At 49.3% G+C, this 20,783-nt stretch overlaps 1 protein-coding gene and 1 long non-coding RNA gene across 11 annotated transcripts in view; one reads left to right on the forward strand and one right to left on the reverse strand.

Annotated features, from left to right (window-relative positions):
- Positions 1–20,783, reverse strand: part of LOC140409345 (uncharacterized) — a 165,862-nt gene that overhangs the window by 17,400 nt on the left and 127,679 nt on the right. For all 3 annotated transcript variants that reach the window (XR_011940325.1, XR_011940324.1, XR_011940326.1), the window contains one exon: positions 14,066–14,207. This is a non-coding gene — a long non-coding RNA (uncharacterized lncRNA). The remainder of the gene's footprint in view (positions 1–14,065; positions 14,208–20,783) is intronic.
- Positions 1–20,783, forward strand: part of LOC140409295 (solute carrier family 2, facilitated glucose transporter member 11-like) — a 164,231-nt gene that overhangs the window by 14,517 nt on the left and 128,931 nt on the right. For 5 of the 8 annotated variants that reach the window (XR_011940317.1, XR_011940315.1, XM_072497679.1 and 2 more), the window contains exons 2-4: positions 9,785–9,883; positions 9,994–10,154; positions 19,870–19,994. Coding sequence is in view for 6 of the 8 variants with exons in the window: in XM_072497679.1 (XP_072353780.1) it covers positions 9,785–9,883; positions 9,994–10,154; positions 19,870–19,994 (385 nt within the window). In the remaining 2 variants the exon portion in view is untranslated. Of the gene's footprint in view, positions 1–5,901; positions 6,469–9,784; positions 9,884–9,993; positions 10,155–19,869; positions 19,995–20,783 lie in introns of those variants that run through there. The other 3 variants (XM_072497731.1, XM_072497722.1, XM_072497713.1) reach the window with 3 other exon arrangements.

Consider the following 20,783-nt stretch of genomic DNA (forward strand, 5'->3'; position numbering starts at 1 on the left):
GAGGATGCAGAGATTCTTCAATGTGATTTGGACAAGTTGAGTGTGCGGGCAAATGAATGGCAGATGCAGAATAATTTGGAGAAGTGCGAGGTTATCCACTTTGGTAGCAAAATCGAGAAGGCAGACTATTGTCTGAATGGCCATAAATTAGGAGAGAGGAATGTGCAAGAGCAGGGATCAAACCTGGGCCCTTGGCGCCATGAGACTGCAGTGCTAACCATGGTACCACCGTGCTACCCGTGATTGAAATCATATGTGACTGCAAAGTGTTGCCACTCTTTACAGCTAAAACAAGGACCGTTGTCACTCACGACAACTTGTGGAATTCCGTGTCTAGCAAAAATGGACTTGCTATGCAGTATTACACCGCTTGCCGTTATGCTTGACAGTAGGAAGGCAGCATGGTGGCGCAGTGGTTAGCACCGGGACCAATTATTTTTTTCTAATTAAGGGACAATTTAGCATGGTCAATTCACCTACCCTGCGCATCTTTTTGGGTTGTGGGGGTGAGACCCACGCAGACACTGGGAGAATGTGCAAACTCCACAGGGACCCGGGGCCGGGTTCGAACCCGGGTCCTCGGCGCCTGAGGCAGCAGTGCTAACCACTGCGCCACCGTGCTAACCTTTCTATAATAATTTTTAAAATATGTTTTTTATTGGATTTTTGGACAAAGTATATTTACCGTTATGTACACAGGATAAGAAACATATATATAGCTACACAGATATAGAAGAGAAAGGCACACCCAAACATACCAAAGAAAATAAAATAATAAATAATTTTAAAAATTACAATAAAAAATAAAATAGATTAACTGGTAGGGTATTGTGCACCAGCTTTTCTATAATAATAATAACCTTTATTGTCACAAGTAGGCTTACATTAATACTGCAATGAAGTTACTGTGAAAAGCCACATTCAGGCGCCTGTTCAGGTGCACAGAGGGTGAATTCAGAATGTCCAAGATACCTAACAGCACATTTTTCGGGACTTGCGGGAGGAAACCGGAGCACCCGGAGGAAACCCACGCAGACACAGGGAGAATGTGCAGACTCCGTGTGGTGTTGGGTGTTCTGACACACAGATGAGCCAACACGGTTGTATATGGTACAACGCTATTTTATTTAAACTTACTATGTACAGTTTTGTCTTGACACTCTGCACGTGGGGATTCCCTGCTTGTGATTTTGTAACAGCTCTTCTCTGTGTCTTTGTCCCCAGACCTACTGACCACCAGGTGTCGTGCTCGTGCTTTTTATGTGGTTGGTGTTCTTGTGTGTGATTGGTTGTGGTGTTGTGTGCTCTGATTTGCCTGTTGGTGTGTCCATCATGATGTGTGTGTTTGAATATCATGACATCCCCCCTTTTTACAAAGATATGTGCCTACGTGGTAATAAATATGATCGTGTCGTGAGTGCATCTAAGAGTGTGTGTGTGTCGTGTGCAGCATGTGCATATGACGGAACTATGTACATGGGGCGATGTCGGGTGCGTCACATGAACCAAGTTGTACCATAACATAACATGAATGCGAACGAGAGAAGAAAAAAAACTTGAACAGTTGTCCAGTCAGACGACATCTGGAACGATAAACAACAACAACAGGTTATCATGTAAAATTGTGCAACTTGTTAGACATATGAACGGTATTATAAGTCCAGTCTAATGGGCTTGTGACGAGTTCGGGTTGACCGCCTCAAGGGTGGATCAAGAACCACCGGCTGCTGTGCAGGCATGGCCATGGGTGGCGATGGAAAGGGCGTGATCTGCGGCAGCTCCACAAAGTCATCCTCGGAAGCCTGTTGAGGATCTGGCGTGTGCGTACCGTGTGGCTGTGAGCGTGGAAGTCGGCGAAGGGCGCGCCGATTGCGGCGACGCACTGAACCATCCGACATGCGAACCAGGAACGAGCGGGGAGCCACTTGTCGGAGGACTTCGGCCGGTGCTGACCAGCCACCATACGGTTGATGGACGCGTACTTTGTCGCCGGAGGACAGGGGGGGCAGGTCCGTTGCTCGTGTGTCGTACCGACTTTTCTGGCGATCACGCTGCATTTGCATGTTCCGAAGAACCGTCTCATGGTCTGTTGTTGGTGCCAGGATGGAAGGTACCGTCGTCCTGAGGGAGCGACCCATTAGTAGCTGCGCTGGCGAGAGACCCGTGGATAGCGGGGCCGATCGATAGGCCAGCAAGGCGAGGTTAAAGTCCGATCCGGCAGCAGCCGCCTTGCACAGGAGCCGCTTGGCGATGTGGACACCCTTTTCAGCCTTCCCGTTCGATTGTGGATGTAGAGGGCTGGATGTCACATGAGTGAAACCATATGCTGCGGCAAAGGACGACCATTCACGGCTGGCGAAACAGGGTCCATTGTCTGACATGACAGTCCTTGGAATGCCATGGCGAGCAAATGTTTCCTTGCAGGCCCCAATGACTGCGGACGACGTCAGATCATGGAGAGGCATGACTTCCGGGTAGTTTGAGAAGTAGTCTATAATAACGATGTAATCTCTGCCGAACGCGTGAAATAGGTCAACACCCACATTCGCCCAGGGGGACGTCACCATCTCGTGTGGTAGAAGTGTCTCCGGAGGATGCGCCGGCTGAAACCTCTGACAGGTTGTGCAGTTGAGCACCATGTTGGCTATGTCTTCATTAATACCCGGCCAATATACCGCCTCTCGGGCCCTTCGTCTGCATTTTTCGACGCCCAAGTGGCCTTCGTGTAGTTGATGAAGAATCATCTGGCGCACGCTGTGCGGAATAACGATCCTGTCTAATTTCATAAGGACCCCGTCTATGTTGGTAAGGTCATCTCGCACATTATAAAACTGGGGGCACTGCCCTTTGAGCCACCCTTCCGTCATGTGGCGCATCACTCGCTGCAGAAGGGGGTCAGTCGCCGTCTCTGCGCGTATGTGGGCCAGACTAGGATCATCAGCTGGCAGATTTGCTGCTGTCAGAGTTACGTGTGCCTCAATTTGACGCACGAACCCCTCCGCATCTGGTGGTGTGCTCACTGCTCGGGAGAGAGTGTCCGCCACGATGAGATCCTTCCCCGGAGTGTAGATCAGTTCGAAATCATACCTCCTGAGTTTAAGTAAGATGCGCTGGAGGTGAGGGGTCATGTCGTTCAGGTCTTTGTTAATGATGTTGACCAGGGGGCGGTGGTCAGTTTCAACCGTAAATCGTGGCAGGCCATACACATAGTCGTGGAACTTGTCCAGTCCAGTTAACAAGCCCAGGCATTCTTTTTCTATTTGCGCGTAGCGCTGTTCGGTAGGGGTCATGGCTCGTGAAGCATATGCAACCGGGGCCCATGACGACGTGCTGTCTTTTTGCAGGAGTACCGCTCCAATACCAGATTGGCTGGCGTCTGTTGAGATCTTTGTAGGGCGAGTCGTGTCAAAGAACGCCAGCACTGGTGCCGTGACCAGTTTGTGCTTGAGCTCCTCCCATTCCCGCTGATGCGATTGGTGCCAGTTGAATTCTGTCGATTTTTTTTTACGAGATGGCGCATATTCGTTGTATGAGAAGCCAGGTTGGGAATGAACTTCCCAAGGAAGTTGACCATGCCCAGGAATCTTAGGACAGCCTTCTTGTCAGCCGGTCGTGGCATGGCTGTGATGGCGCTAACTTTGTCTGCATCGGGACGGACCCCTGACCGTGAGATGTGGTCCCCGAGGAATTTCAGCTCCGTCTGGCCGAAGGCACACTTCGCACGGTTGAGACGCAGGCCATTTTGTCGTATGCGGGTGAAGACACGTCGTAGACGATGCATGTGTTCCTGCGGAGTGGTGGACCAAATGATGATATCGTCCACATATACACGTACCCCTTCGATGCCTTCCATCATCTGCTCCATAATGCGGTGGAAAACTTCAGATGCTGAAATGATGCCGAATGGCATCCGGTTGTAGCAGAATCTGCCAAAAGGGGTGTTGAATGTGCATAGTCTTTGGCTGGCCGGGTCCAGTTGGATCTGCCAAAATCCTTTGGACGCATCCAATTTGGTGAATATTTTGGCTTGCGCCATCTCGCTGGTGAGGTCCTCTCGTTTCGGGATGGGATAGTGTTCCCGCATGATGTTGTTATTCAGATCTTTAGGATCTATACATATGCGGAGCTCGCCAGAGGGCTTCTTTACACAGACCATGGAGCTGACCCATGGCGTGGGCTCCGTGACCCTGGATAGGACCCCTTGGTCCTGAAGAACCTGCAGTTGTAACTTGAGGCGGTCTTTGAGTGGCGCAGGAACCCTGCGAGGTGCGTGAACGACAGGGATGGCGTCCGGTTTGAGTCGAATCTTGTACGTGTATGGCAATGTCCCCATGCCTTCAAAAACCTCCTGGTTGTGAGCAAGGAGGGAATGGAGATTTGCGTGGAACTCAGCATCCGGGAAGTCGGATATCTCATCTGGAGAGAGAGACATAATGCGCTGTACCAGGTGAAGGACCTTACACGCCTGTGCGCCCAGTAACGAGTCTTTTGATGAGCCGACAACTTCGAAGGGGAGTGTGGCCATGTGCATCTTGTGAGTTACCTGTAGCTGGCAAGATCCTATGGACGGGATGACGTTCCCGTTATAGTCAACCATCTTGAGCCGGGATGGCGTGATGGGTGGTTTGACCTTCATGGCCTGGACTGCAGAATATGCAATCAGGTTGGCGGATGCGCCGGTGTCCAGACGGAAGGTGACGCGCGATCGGTTGACCGTCAGGGTGGCACACCACTCATCGGCTGGATTGATGGCATTGACCTTGTTGACATCGATGACGGAAACGCGGAAGGCATCCTGGTCATCTGCATCACTTAACTGGAAGTCTTGATGCGTGGGCTGGACGGTCCTGACTTGTCTGCGAGATTGTCGGGGATGTGCCGGATCCATGGGTTGAGCCGAACGACAGTGGGCAGCGTAGTGGCCCATCTTGCCACATCTGAGGCACTGTCGGTTTTTTGCAGGACATTGCCCTTTTTAAATGTAGAGCTCCACAATTGCCGCACGTCATGACGTCACGGCGTTCGTTGCGCCACTGCGCATGCGCAGTGCGATCTTGCGGTGGGCGCGCCTGCGCAGTGCATCCCTCGATGTGGCCGTTATTTTTGGCGCGCACCTGCGCGGGAGACCGCGGGAAGCGGCCGCTGTCGTCCGGGCCGTGGGTCGGGAAGTAATCGACGGCCTGGATGCGTTCGACGTCGTGGGCGGCCTGGCTTGCCGATTCGACGGCTGGGGACCCCCTCCGTGCCAACTCGGACGCCTGAAATCGGGCAAAACGGCAGGTAGCATTTTTGTGGAGGACACAGGCTTCCACAGCAGATGCTAAGGTGAGGCTTTTTATTTTAAGAAGCTGCTGGCGTAGGCCACTAGAGGCAACGCCAAAAACAATCTGGTCCCTGATCATGGACTCTGTGGTGGTGCCGTAACCGCAGGACTGCGCTAGAATCCGGAGGTGCGTCAAAAAGGGTTGAAAAAGCTCCTCCTTACCTTGCAGGCGTTGCTGAAAGAGGTATCTTTCAAAACTTTCATTTACTTCAACTTTAAAGTGCTGGTCCAGTTTGAGGATGACCGTGTCATATTTGGATTGGTTTTCGCCTTCTTCGAACACCAGTGAGTTGAAGACGTCGACGGCGTGCTGACCTGCGTAGAAGAGGAGCATTGCAATCTTCGTTTCATCCGAGGCACTCTGTTTTTCGGGGGCACGGATGTACAGGTCAAATCGCTGCCTGAAGAGCTTCCAATTGGTACCTAGGTTCCCCGCGACTTGCAACGGCTGCGGTTTGTCGGTGCGGTCCATGTCCAGAATGGCAGGTTAGTAGGCAGGTATCGATCCACTCCTGTACCATGTGGTGTTGGGTGTTCTGACACACAGATGAGCCAACACGGTTGTATATGGTACAACGCTATTTTATTTAAACTTACTATGTACAGTTTTGTCTTGACACTCTGCACGTGGGGATTCCCTGCTTGTGATTTTGTAACAGCTCTTCTCTGTGTCTTTGTCCCCAGACCTACTGACCACCAGGTGTCGTGCTCGTGCTTTTTATGTGGTTGGTGTTCTTGTGTGTGATTGGTTGTGGTGTTGTGTGCTCTGATTTGCCTGTTGGTGTGTCCATCATGATGTGTGTGTTTGAATATCATGACACTCCGCACAGACAGCAACACAAGCGGGGAATTGAACCTGGGACCCAGGCGCTGTGAAGCAACAGAGCTAACCACTGTGCTACCGATCTATCTTTCTGATTTCTTTTAATTTTGTCATTCTGACTAGCTCCTTTTTGTGGCAATCCCGAAGAGGTGCAGGCCCTCTTCTTGGTGCCTGTATCACAGGTTTTGCAACTTCTTTGAGTTGTATCTTATAGGTGAATGTTAGTGTACCAAAATCTGTGAACACATCAAGGAATATGCTGACGGGAAAAAAAAGAAAGGGGAAATAATGGCATAATAAGGAAGGACCCTTACAATTCCAAGTAAGTACATGTGATTATAATATCCGATCAACCCTCAGGCACGTATGCAGGCACGAGACGTGACTACCTGTGGTGCATCCCATCCACTTCTCTGTCCTTTTAAAAAAAAAAAAAAAAAAAAAAATTTAGAATACCCAATTATTTTTTTTTTCAATTAAGGGGCAATTTAGCGTGGCCAATCCACCTACCTTGCGCACCTTTGGGTTGTGGGGGTGAAACCCACGCAGACACTGGGAGAATGTACAAACTCCACACGGACAGTGATCCAGGGCTGGGATTTGAACCCAGGTCCTCAGCGCCGCAGGCAGCAGTGCTAACCATTGTGCCACGTGTGGCAACATGTGCCGCCCATGCTATCTTCCACGCGAGTTCACTTCAGCCATTATCACCGGTCTACATCCCACCCCAGGCAGAAGTGAGGAAGGCGCTGGACGAACTGTACACAGTTATAAACAACTACGAAACACAACAGCCGGAGGAATTGTTCATCGTGGCCGGGGACTTCAACAAAGCCAACCTCGAGTGTACTGCTAAAATTCCACCAGCACATCTCCTGTCCCACCAGGGGCGACAACACTCTTGACTACTGCTACTCAAAAATCAAGGGCGCCTACAGTTCCACCCCCTGACCACACTTTGGGAAATCAGATCATAAGACGGTGCTCCTTCTCCTGGCGTACAAGCAGAAACTCAAATGGGAGAATCCAGCTAAGAAGGTCGTGCAGTGCTGGTCCGAGGAAACGGAAGAGCTCCTTCGTGACTGCTTAGAGACAGTGGACTGGTTCATAGTTTTGAACTCAGTGACCAACTTAAATGAGTATGCCACCACCGTCACAGACTCTTGGCGGTTGTGGCAAGGCCTAAACAACATAACGGGCTACAAAGCGAAGCCGAGCAGTATCTCCGGCAGCAGCGCACCCCTCCCCGATGAACTCAATGCTTGGTTCGAGCAGGAAACCAACAATCTGCTGTCCAGCGCCCCAGCAGCCCATAACTCACCTATACCCACCATCACAGCTTCCAAAGTCAGATCAGCCTTCCTGAAAGTGAACCCTTGGAAGGCGACGGGCCCGGACGGGATCCCTGGTCGTCCACCCAGCCTGCGTGGATCAGCTGGCAGATGTGTTCGCGGACATCTTTAACCTGTCCCTACTCCACTCCGAGGTCCACACCTGCTTCAAGAAGACCACCATCATACCGGTGCCAAAGAAGAACCAGGCAGCTTGCCTCAATGACTACCGTCCGGTGGCCCTGACTTCAGTCGTAATGAAGTGCTTCGAGAGGTTGGTCATGAAGCGCATCACCTCCATACTCCCCAGAACGCCTTGATCCACTGCAATTCACATACCGCTGCAACCGGTCCACAGCAGACGCCATTTCCCTGGCCTTACACTCATCCCTAGAGCATCTCGACAACAAGGACTCCTACATCAGACTCCTGTTTATTGACTACAGCTCCGCCTTCAACACCATAATCCCAGCCAAGCTCATATCAAAGCTCCAAAACCTAGGACTTGGCTCCTCACTCTGCAACTGGATCCTCGACTCTCTGTCCCGCAGACCACAATCAGTAAGAATAAACAACAACACCTCCTCCACGATAGTCCTCAATACCGGGGTCCCGCAAGGCTGCGTACTTAGACCCCTACTCTACTCCCTGTACACACACGGCTGCGTGGCAAAATTTGGTTCCAACTCCATCTACAAGTTTGCTGACGACATGACCTCGAATAACGATGAGTCATAATCCAGGAGGGAGATAGAGAACCTAGTGGAGTGGTGCAGCTGCAACAATCTCTCCCTCAATGCCAGCAAAACTAAAGAGTTGGTCCTTGACATCAAGAAGCAAAGTACTGTACACACCCTGTCAGCATCAACAGGGCCGAGGTGGAGATGGTTAGCAGTTTCAAATTCCTAGCGGTACACATCACCAAAAATCTGTCCTCGTCCACCCACGTCGACGCTACCACCAAGAAAGCACAACAGCGCCTATACTTCCTCAGGAAACTAAGGAAATTCGGCATGCCCACATTAACTCTTACCAACTTCTACAGATGCACCATAGAAAGCATCCTATCTGGCTGCATCATAGCCTGGTATGTCAACTGCTCGGCCCAGGACCGCAAGAAACTTCAGAGAGGCGTGAACATAGCCCAGTCCATCACACAATCCTTCCACCCATCCATTGACTCCAGCTACACCTCCCTCTGCCTGGGGAAAGCGGACAGCATAATCAAAGACTCCTCCCACCCGGCTTACTCACTCTTCCAACTTCTTCCATCGGGCAGGAGATACAGAAGTCTGAGAACACGCACAAACAGACTCAAAAACAGCTTCTTCCCCGCTCTTACCAGACTCCTAAACGACCCTCTTATGGACTGACCTCATTAACACTACACCCCTGTAAGCTTCATCCGATGCATGTGCTTATGTAGTTACATTTTGTGCCTTGTGTTGCCCTTAATGTATTTTCTTTTATGTATTTTCTTTTATTTCCTTTTCTTTTGATGTACTTGGTGATCTGTTGAGCTGCTCGCAGAAAAATACTTTTCACTGTACCTCTGTACACGTGACAAACAAATCCAATCCAACTGTGCTATCCACTGCACCACCGTGCAGCCCTAATGCCATTGAATGTCAAAAGGTGATGGTTTGATTCTCTCTTATTCGAGATGGTCATTACCTGGCACTGGTGTGGCATGAATGTTACTTGGCATCTGTCAGTCCAAGCCTGGATATTGTCCAGGTCTTGCTGTATTTATACGTGGATTGCTTCAGTGTTTAAGGAGTTGTGAATGATGCTGAACATTGTGCAGCCATCAATGAACATCCCCCACATCTGATCTTATGTTGGAAGGAAGGTCATTGATGAAGCAGCTTAGGCATCACGGTGGCACAGTGGTTAGCACAGCTGCCTCACAATGCCAAGGTCCCAGGTTCGATCCAGGCTCTGGGTCACTGTCCATGTGGAGTTTGCACATTCTCCCCGTGTTTGCGTGGGTTTCCCCCCCCCCACAACCCAAAGATGTGCAGCACCAAAGAACTCAGTCACAATATTGTGACAGCCAAAAAAAGTATGCTTTCTATCCAAAATTGACAAGTAATATTTAATAAGTCACAGTCCAGTGTACAAAGTGACTGTCCTATCTGCCTGCATTAAAATAATAACTACCTATCAAAAAATGGCTGTGAAGTACTGTGGGACAGCCTGAGAATGTGAAATGCCCCTGTGTATGTGGAGGCTTTTTTTCTTCTTTCAATATAAGTAATCCCTTGCTGGAAAGTAATCATTCCTATTTCCTCTGTGTCCTTGTAGCTGCAGACCAGATGGCTCCTCCTGACTATTTTCGCTGCCTCCATTGGTGGCACCTTCCAATATGGCTTCAACCTGTCAATCATCAATGCACCAACAACTGTGAGTCTAAACTAGACCAATGGTCAATTTGTAAAAGTCAGCTGTTTCCATACTTGTAAAGGCAAAATGAAAACTAAATCTGTAATTTTTTTTAATCCTCACAATGACAGTTCATCCAAAACTTTATCAATGAGACCTGGACTGAGCGTTATGGCACACAGCTGGAGAGCTGGGTTATCACACTAATTTGGAGCTTTATTGTGGTTGCTTACTCTGTGGGAGGATTGTTTGGATCGCTTCTTGCTGGACCCATGGCCATACGATTTGGGAGGTATGTGGACGTGAAAGAGACTCCAGGATGGTATGTTGCCTCCCTGGTGCCAGGGTCCAGGATGTCTCCGAACGGGTAGAGGGCATCCTGAAGAGGGGGGCAAACAGGCAGAGGTCGTTGTACATATTGGTACTAACGACATAGGCAGGAAGGGGCATGAGGTCCTGCAGCAGGAGTTCAGGGAGCTAGGCAGAAAGTTAAAAGACAGGACCTCTAGGGTTGTAATCTCGGGATTACTCCCTGTGCCACGTGCCAGTGAGGCTAGAAATAGGAAGATCGAGCAGCTAAACATGTGGCTAAATAGCTGGTGTAGGAGGGAGGGTTTCCGTTATCTGGACCACTGGGAGCTCTTCCGGGGCAGGTGTGACCTATATAAGAAGGACGGATTGCATCTAAACTGGAGAGGCATAAATATCCTGGCCGCGAGGTTTGCTAGTGTCGCATGGGAGGGTTTAAACTAGTATGGCAGGGGGGTGGGCACGGGAGCAATAGGTCAGAAGGTGAGAGCATTGAGGGAGAACTAGGGAATAGGGACAGTGTGGCTCTGAGGCAGAGCAGACCGGGAGAAGTTTTTGAACACAGCGGGTCTGGTGGCCTGAAGTGCATATGTTTTAATGCAAGAAGTATTACGGGTAAGGCAGATGAACTTAAGAGCTTGGATTAGTACTTGGAACTATGATGTTGTTGCCATTACAGAGACCTGGTTGAGGGAAGGGCAGGATTGGCAGCTAAACGTTCCAGGATTTAGATGTTTCAGGCGGGATAGAGGGGGATGTAAAAGGGGTGGCGGAGTTGCACTACTGGTTCGGGAGAATATCATAGCTGTACTACGGGAGGACACCTCCGAGGGCAGTGAGGCTATATGGGTAGAGATCAGGAATAAGAAGGGTGCAGTCACAATGTTGGGGGTTTACTATAGGCCTCCCAACAGCCAGCGGGAGATAGAGGAGCAGATAGGTAGACAGATTTTGGAAAAGAGTAAAAACAACAGGGTTGTGGTGATGGGAGACTTCAACTTCCCCAATATTGACTGGGACTCACTTAGTGCCAGGGGCTTAGATGGGGCAGAGTTTGTAAGGAGCATCCAGGAGGGCTTCTTAAAACAATATGTAGACAGTCGAACTAGGGAAGGGGCAGTACTGGACCTGGTATTGGGGAATGAGCCCGGTCAGGTGGTAGAAGTTTCAGCAGGGGAGCATTTCGGGAATAGTGACCACAATTCAGTAAGTTTTAAAGTGCTGGTGGACAAGGATAAGAGTGTCCTAGGATGAATGTGCTAAATTGGGGGAAGGCTAATTATAACAATATTAGGTGGGAACTGAAGAACATAGATTGGCGGCGGATGTTTGAGGGCAAATCAACATCTGACAGATGGGAGGCTTTCAAGTGTCAGTTGAAAGGAATTCAGGACCGGCATGTTCCTGTGAGGAAGAAGGAAAAATACGGCAATTTTCGGGAACCTTGGATAACGAGAGATATTGTAGGCCTCGTCAAAAAGAAAAAGGAGGCATTTGTCAGGGCTAAAAGGCTGGGAACAGACGACGCCTGTGTGGAATATAAGGAAAGTAGGAAGGAACTTAAGCAAGGAGTCAGGAGGGCTAGAAGGAGGTCACGAAAAGTCATTGGCAAATAGGGTTAAGGAAAATCCCAAGGCTTTTTACACGTACATAAAAAGCAAGAGGGTAGCCAGGGAAAGGGTTGGCCCACTGAAGGATAGGCAAGGGAATCTCTGTGTGGAGCCAGAGGAAATGGGCGAGGTACTAAATGAATACTTTGCATCCGTATTCACCAAAGAAGGAATTGGTAGATGTTGAGTCTGGAGAAGGTTGTGTAGATAGCCTGGGTCACATTGAGATCCAAAAAGAGGTGTTGGGTGTCTTAAAAAATATTAAGGTAGATAAGTCCCGAGGGCCTGATGGGATCTACCCCAGAATACTGAAGGAGGCTGGAGAGGAAATTGCTGAGGCCTTGACAGAAATCTTTGGAACCTCACTGTCTTCAGGTGATGTCCCGGAGGACTGGAGAATAGCCAATGTTGTTCCTCTGTTTAAGAAGGGTAGCAAGGATAATCCAGGGAACTACAGGCCGGTGAGCCTTACTTCAGTGGTAGGGAAATTACTGGAGAGAATTCTTCGAGACAGGATCTACTCCCATTTGGAAGCAAATGGACGTATTAGTGAGAGGCAGCATGGTTTTATGAAGGGGAGGTCGTGTCTCACAAACTTGATAGAGTTTTTCGAGGAGGTCACAAAGATGATTGATGCAGGTAGGGCAGTGGATGTTGTCTATATGGACTTCAGTAAGGCCTTTGACAAGGTCCCTCATGGTAGACTAGTACAAAAGGTGAAGTCACACGGGATCAGGGGTGAGCTGGCAAGGTGGATACAGAACTGGCTAGGTCATAGAAGGCAGAGAGTAGCAATGGAAGGATGCTTTTCTAATTGGAGGGCTGTGACCAGTGGTGTTCCACAGGGATCAGTGCTGGGACCTTTGCTCTTTGTAGTATATATAAATGATTTGGAGGAAAATGTAACTGGTCTGATTAGTAAGTTTGCAGACGACACAAAGGTTGGTGGAATTGCGGATAGCGATGAGGACTGTCAGAGGATACAGCAGGATTTAGATTGTCTGGAGACTTGGGCGGAGAGATGGCAGATGGAGTTTAATCCGGACAAATGTGAGCTAATGCATTTTGGAAGGTCTAATGCAGGTAGGGAATATACAGTGAATGGTAGAACCCTCAAGAGTATTGAAAGTCAGAGAGATCTAGGAGTACAGGTCCATAGGTCACTGAAAGGGGCAACACAGGTGGAGAAGGTAGTCTAGAAGGCATACGGCATGCTTGCCTTCATTGGCCGGGGCATTGAGTATAAGAATTGGCAAGTCATGTTGCAGCTGTATAGAACCTTAGTTAGGCCACACTTGGAGTATAGTGTTCAATTCTGGTCGCCACACTACCAGAAGGATGTGGAGGCTTTAGAGAGGGTGCAGAAGAGATTTACCAGAATGTTGCCTGGTATGGAGGGCATTAGCTATGAGGAGCGGTTGAATAAACTCGGTTTGTTCTCACTGGAACGAAGGAGGTTGAGAGGCGACCTGATAGAGGTCTACAAAATTATGAGGGGCATAGACAGAGTGGATAGTCAGAGGCTTTTCCCCAGGGTAGAGGGGTCAATTACTAGGGGGCATAGGTTTAAGGTGAGTGGGGCAAGGTTTAGAGTAGATGTACGAGGCAAGTTTTTTACACAGAGGGTAGTGGGTGCCTGGAACTCTCTACCGGAGGAGGTGGTGGAAGCAGGGACGATAGTGACATTTAAGGGGCATCTTGACAAATACATGAATAGAGGGATACGGACCCAGGAAGTGTAGCATGGTCGGCACGGGCTTGGAGGGCTGAAGGGCCTGTTCCTGTGCTGTACATTTCTTTGTTCTTGTTCTTTGTATGATCTACAGGGGGAATGTTTGGGTTAAACCCCAACAATCAAGACTATTCACTGCCAGTAAATGCTATAAGAGAGTTAAGAGTTGGTAAACCACAGGTAACAAAATATCGACAGGGTAAATCTTGGCGTAGTATGCCATTCTGAAACTGGAAATAATGAGTTGTTGGAATGGTTTTCAACTCTCACATGTTAATTTCCATCCATTGACATCAATAAAAGGGAAAATTGACAGCCAATCAATATCACCCAATCCAAAATGAAATTAATAATTTAAAAACCTGTATAATCATTGCCCAATTAGTCAATGCACACTGAACACAAACAAATATTATATAAAACTGTTGTCATTAGGGTTTCAATAAAGTGCCATCCCCTGTAGCTCGTACCTTTTCAAAATTTGAGAAAGTCACGGAAATGAATGAAACATGGATAGAGGTAAATCAGGAAGTGAAAAATTCAAATACTCACATTAGGCGTGCATATCATTGAGCCTGATACCAAACGCTGAATAGCCTGAGGATTGATGTGGAGATGCCGGCGTTGGCCTGAGGATTGTAAGAGGACGATATAATTCAGGCATGGGTGGAGATAATTCATTAGTTCAGGTTTCCTGGGAAAGAAAGTTGGAGTAGGGATGTTACAACCTCCACGCGACCCAGGGGAACGACCTGATTATCCTCCCCGTGAGACCCATCAGCGGGATTGTTAATTCCACAGGCTCAGGTAGCAGCTGGAGTTCCAGGATAATCCCAGCTGGAACTTGGACTATTGCCTGGATATACTTTTCCTAAACTAAGGGTTGGAAATAAACCTTTCTTGACTCTCCACTCCGGACTCCTCCTTGACAACCATAAGGGGGTCAATGTGATGAGTTTGGGTTCCAATATGGGGAAGGTGCACAGCGATATTCGGAGCTTAGAAGAAAAAAGAAAATTTCAGGACAATACTTTTTAAAAATAAATTTGGAGTACCCAATTTTTTTTTTCTTCCAATTATGGGGCAATTTAGCATGGCCAATCCACCTACCCTGCACATCTTTAGGTTGTGGGGGTGAAACCTACGCAGACTAGGGGAGAATGTGCAAACTCCACACGGACCGGGATTGGAACCCGGGTCCTCAGCGCGGTAGGCAGCAATGCTAACCACTGCCACATGCCGCCCTTTCAGGACAACATAACAAAATATTTAGAAAATCTTCAGGAGTCCCGAGAAGAATTGCACAAAGACTTAATGGCAAAAAAAGTAAAGGCCGCAACGCGGCATACAGCACAAGTCCCAGCCAGGACTGCGAATCATGCCAAATACGGGCTGGTTTTCAAGTACAAGAGTCACAAGCCACAGCTACTAGGCCTACCCCCTCAGTCAGGGAGCTTGTATTTCCAAGCCCCACGGGAAGATCAATTGGAACATCCACGGGGGCCTCGTGAAAGTTATTACATTTCTTCCCCCCCCCCCCCCCCCAAAGTCCTAGGTCCAATCATCTTCAGCTGTTTCATCATTGGCCTCCCTTCCACCATAAGGTCAGAATTGGGGATCTTTGTGGATGACTGCACAATGTTCAGCCACGTTCGCGACTCCCATGTCCAAATGCAGCAAGCCCTGGACAATATCCATGGTGGGGCTGACAAGTGGCAAGTTACCTTTGCGCCACACATGTGCCAGGCAATGACCATCTCTTACAAGAGAGGATTGAACCATCGCCCCTTGACATTCAATGGTATTACCATCGCTGAATCCCCCACAATCAACACCCTGCGGGGTTACCATTGATCAGAAACTGAACTGGACTAACCATATTACTACTGTGGCTACCAGGGTAGGAAAGGCTATGAATCTTACGGCGAGTAACTCACATCCTGAACTCCCCCCAAAGTATGTCCACCATCTCTACAAGGCACAACTCAGAAGTGTAATGGAATGCTCTCCACTTGTCTGGATGAGTGACGCTCCAACAACAGTCAAGAAGCTTGACACCATCCAGGACAAAACAGTCCGCTTGATTGCTCCCCCTTCCACAAACATTCAGACCCTCCACCACCGACGAACAGTGGCAGCTGTGTATACCATCTACAAGATGCACTGCAATATCTCACCAAGGTTCCTTAGACAGCACTTTCGAAACCCATGACAACTACCATCTAGAAGGACAAGAGCGGGAGATACCTGGGAACCCCACCACCTGGAGGTTCCACTCCAAGTCACCCACCACCCTGACTTGGAAATATATCGCCGTTCCTTCACTGTCGCTGGGGCAACATCCTGGAACTCCCTCTCGAACAGCACATTTGGTGTACCTACACCTTAGGGAATGCAGAGGTTCAAGAAGGCAGCTCACCACCGCCTTCTGAAGGGCAACTAGGGATGGGTAATAAATGCTGGCCAAACCAGCGACGCCCGCATCCCGTAAATTAATTTTATAAAAGGTACCACTATCGTTGGATGCAGAGGAGGGCTCCTTCACCTCTTTGCCCATGGCTGTGTTTCCAACAGCAATGGGACTGGGTTGGGGGGGGTCTGTAATCCCTCAGGGAGTGTCACTTCTGTGCCGATCATCTGGGGTCCTGCTGGCGGTCTCTCCCTGACCAAAGTGTCATCCGGTATTATGGATGATTCTATCTCTATGTCTGACTCGGGACCCTCCATATTAATGTTCTGGCCCTTGGGGACTATTGCTTGGACGATGGGCAAGAGAGATGAGAGACTGATTCCTCTGGAGTGGTTGGCTTTGCTGCAGGTTCCCTGCCTTTGAGATGTTCCACATGTTTGTGCGCTGTCCGCTCCCTGGTTTTGACCGTGTAAGAGACTCTTCCAATCTTCTTTACTATGGTCCCCGGTATCCACCGGGAGCCACCCCAAAATTCTGGATGGACACATTTTCCCCTGCTTGAATCCTCTGCCCTGCTACCGGTGGTCATGGTACTTTTACTGGAGATCATGGGAGCGATCTAGCTAAAATGAAATAGAGTCCGTTATGGGTGGGATTAGTGGTGTCATTCCCGGCGAATGACCCCGTTATCTAACAGCACTCTTTTCCTTTGTGCCCAGTCGGGGGACACCCCACCGAGGCCGTACTCAGCAGAATTTCCTGCGCGGAGGAGCTACAGCGAGTGGAGCTCCTCCGTGCAGGAAGAGATCAGGAAGCCATTTTTAAATGGAGTCCAATCTATAGACCACTCCAACCGAACCCTGAAACCCCTAAAGCCCTAACTCGCTTGTTGGCAGGTCCTCAAGCCCCCGCACCCCACCTCACACAGGCTGGGCACCCCCAGGCCTGATCCCCAGCATGGGTAAAATGCCAGCCTGGCACTTTGGCAGTCAGCCCGGCACCCTGTCAGTGCCCCTGCCAGCCTGGCAGTGTCAGGCTGACACCTGGGTGACACTGCCAGGGTGGCTCTGCCAGGCCTAGTAAAGGTTTGTGGTCCGGTTTGTGATTGTGAAGTGTTGCCCATACATGTAATGATGGAACTTTTTGACTGCGACGATGATGGCCAGTCCCTCCTTTTCAATCTGTGCGTACCTGCGCTCTGCATCAATCAAGTTTCTCGATGCATAGGCTGTTAACCTCTCCATCCCATCATCCATCTGATGGGACAACACCGCCCGATGCCGTATGGGGAGGCATTGCAAGTGATTATGAGGAGTCTAGAAGGTCGTAATGTGTTTGCAGCTTGGAGGACAACAGTTGTCATTTTACTTTTGCAAATACCTCCTCTTGTGATTCCCTCGATGCCCACTTCTGATGTTTCTTTAAGAGTGTATATAACGGTGCTGGTATGGTCACCAGATTCGGAATTAACTTTCTATAATAATTTATGAGCCCCAGGAATGAGTGTAGCTCCTTCATATTCTCTGGCATGGTGGCCTGCTCGAACCTTCTCCTCCACCGGGTGTAAACTGCCCTTGTCCACCCGGTACTGCAGGTATGTGATCTCTTTCACCTGAAAGACGCACTTGCCCCTTTTCTTTTATAAAAAAAAAAAACCCTTTCTTTTTAAAAAAGAATTCCAGTTAAGGAGCAATTTAGCATAGCCAGTACACCTACCCTGCACATCTTTGGCTTGTGGGGGTGAAGCCCACGCAGACACAGGAAGAATGTGCAAACTCCACACGGACAGTGACCCGGGGCCGGGATCGAACCCGGGTCCTCGGTGCCGCGAGGCAGCAGTGCTAACCCCTGCACCAGCAAGAACAGCACGGTAGCATAGTGGTTAGCACAGTTGCTTCACAGCTCCAGGGTCCCAGGTTCGATTCCCTGCTGTGTCACTGCCTATGCGGAGTCTGTACGTTCTCCCCGTGTCTGCGTGGGTTTCCTCCGGGTGCTCTGGTTTCCTCCCACAGTCCAAAGATGTGCAGGTTAGGTGGATTGGCCGTGTTAAATTGCCCTTGGTGTCCAAAAAGGTTGGGTAAGGTCACTTAGTTATGGGGTTACGGGGATAGGGTGGAGGCGTGGGCTTAAAAGGGGTGCTCTTTCCAAGGGCTGGTGCAGACACGATGGGCCGAATGGCCTCCAGCTGCACTGCAAATTCTATGCCACCCCACACTTTCCCCTTTTCAGGCGGACACCTTCGTCCGAGAAACAGCGGGGGCCTTCATACAAATTATCTATATGTTCCTTCTCGGTGGTTCCAGTAATCAATACGTTATCCAGGTAGACCACCACCCTTAGGAGCCCTTGAAGGATGCTCTCCATAGCCCATTGGAAGATCGCATAGGCAGATGACACTCAAAATGGGAGCCTGGTGTATTCACACAGTCCCCTTTGGGTATTGATGGTCACATATTTCATGGATGCCGGATCCAACTCCAACTGGAGGAAGCATGGTTTATGTCTAACTTTGAGAAAGAATGACCCCCAGCCAGCTTCGCATAAAGGTCCTCCACGCATGGCATTGGGTCCCCATCTAACCGGGAGGCCTGTTCACCATAATTTTATAATCACCGCTTAGGTGGACAGCCTTGTCTGGCTTCCGCTCCAGAACCACGGGTGCTGCCCACTCTGCGAACTGAACTGGGCGAATAATCCCCAAGTTTTCCAGTTGTCTAGGCAGCATGGTGGCACAGTGGCTAGCGCAGCTGCTTCACGGCACCGAGGTTCCAGGTTCGATCCTGGCTCTGGGTCACTGTCTGTGGAGTTTGCACATTCTCCCTGTGTTTGCGTGGGTTTCTCCCCCACAACCCAAAGATGTGCAGGGTGGATTGGCCACGCTAAATTGCCCCTTAATTAGAAAAAATTAATTGGGTACTCTAACTTTAAAATAAAAGTTTTCCAGTCGGCTGAGCTCGTCGTCCACTTTTGACAGCAGGGCATATGGAACTAGACAGGCCCCCAAATACTTAGATGGGCTTTTGGAGTTGTTGTTGTTCCAATGGAAAACGGCTCTCCGGTAAATATTGCCAACTGTGCCTTAGTGTCCCTGAGGCCCAGGTGTTAGATCCCCATATGGACTACATTTGTTGTTCGATGACTGAGACAGTGACCCTTGTGTCTATTTCCATCTCTATTTGATTGCCGTTTACCTGGATGATGATCCTGATTTGGGGGGAGGCTACTTTTGGGGCCATAATGCAATTTAGTTGCATGCAATCATGCTTGTCAGGCTGTGCCAAGTATAAAGCCCTTGCTTTCTGGCATTCCTGGCCCCCACTATTCCTGTGACCACAAGTGGAGCACGGTTGTGAGTTTTCCTTCTGGAGAGACGTCTAGTCGGGCTGCAGTGGCTCTTGACCAATGGGTCTGACCATGACATTGCTCAGCTTCCCGTTGTTCGCACCCTCCGCCACCAGGGTCCCCGCAGCGAGAATAGCCAGAAACTCTTGTCCTAGGGCAGCATGTGGCGCAATGGTTAGCACCGGAACTGAGGCGCTGAGGACCCAGGTTCGGATCCCGGCCCTGGGTTACTGTCCGGGTGGAGTTTGCACATTCTCCCCATGTCTGGGTGGGTTTCACCCTACAACCCAAAGATGTGCAAGGTAGGTGGATTAGCCACGCTAAATTGCCCCTTAATTGGAAAAAAATAATTGGGTACTCTTAATTTATATTAATTAAAAAAAAGAAAATCTTGCCCTAAGTCTTGAATATAAGTACCCGCACTGAAGATACGGGCACATTTACTATTTAGAGGAATTTAACACTGATGAAGTGTTCAGCTCTTTAGATAATACTGAGAAAAATCTGGTGAAAATTTTCTGCTGTGGCGATTACCTCATGGCCTCATAGAGGCGTTTCAAGCACATTTTACTAACAAACTTTCATTTACTTTGTTTTCTCCCAGGAGAAATTCACTGTTGTTAAGCAATGGTTTTGTACTCATTGGTGCTTTGCTAATGGGGCTGAGCAGAACAGTGAAGTCCTTTGAGATGATCCTAATCGGGAGATTATTTTCTGGAATAAATTCAGGTAACATTTTTTCTGACAAATTAGGGACAATAGGCCTTGGGCAGGAGCACATAATGGAAGAATATTATTGGCTGTCTATTATATGCCTGCTTATTTATCACCTAATGTACACCACTAACTGCCACATCAGAGTCACATTTAGCCTCCGCTACAATTTTTCAGTCTGCATAGGAAGGTGGAAACAAGCCTGGCAGTTTTGTCAGGGCGGACTGCTGTTAAGCAGGTATGTGAGGGGACGAGGGTTTTCCAATTTTGTGAGCGGGAGGGCAGGTCCTCTTAGTCCTTTGGGGGCATCCCCCACAAGTTTTTACCCCCACTTTATCCCACCCCACCTGCCTCCTCTTTTTCCTTGTCTTCCCATCCCGTCTCAACCTTGCATTATGCAACTCCTGTCATGCGCCCACTCCCTAACTATTGGTCAAGTAACACATTACAGTGGTTCATTGCCAAATTTGGTTTGATAATGCTCTGGCAAAGTGGCTTGGAATGTTTAATCTATGTGGCACGGTACCACAGTAGTTAGCACTGTTGCTTGGTACCACAGTAGTTAGCACTGTTGCTTCACAGTGCCAGGGTCCCAGGTTCAATTCCCGGCTTGGGTCTGCCTGTATGGAGTCTGTACGTTCTCCCCGTGTTTGGGTGGGTTTCCTCCGGGTGCTCTGGTTTCCTCCCACAAGTCCCGAAAGACAAATTCTCCGGTATCGGCGCGATGTCCGCCGACCGGCGCAAATCAGTCGGGCATCGCGCCGCCCCAAAGGCGTGGAATCCTCCGCATCTTGGGGGGCCGAG

The sequence above is a fragment of the Scyliorhinus torazame genome, chromosome 1 (assembly GCF_047496885.1).
Source record: "Scyliorhinus torazame isolate Kashiwa2021f chromosome 1, sScyTor2.1, whole genome shotgun sequence".
NCBI classification, from domain to species: Eukaryota; Metazoa; Chordata; class Chondrichthyes; order Carcharhiniformes; family Scyliorhinidae; genus Scyliorhinus; species Scyliorhinus torazame.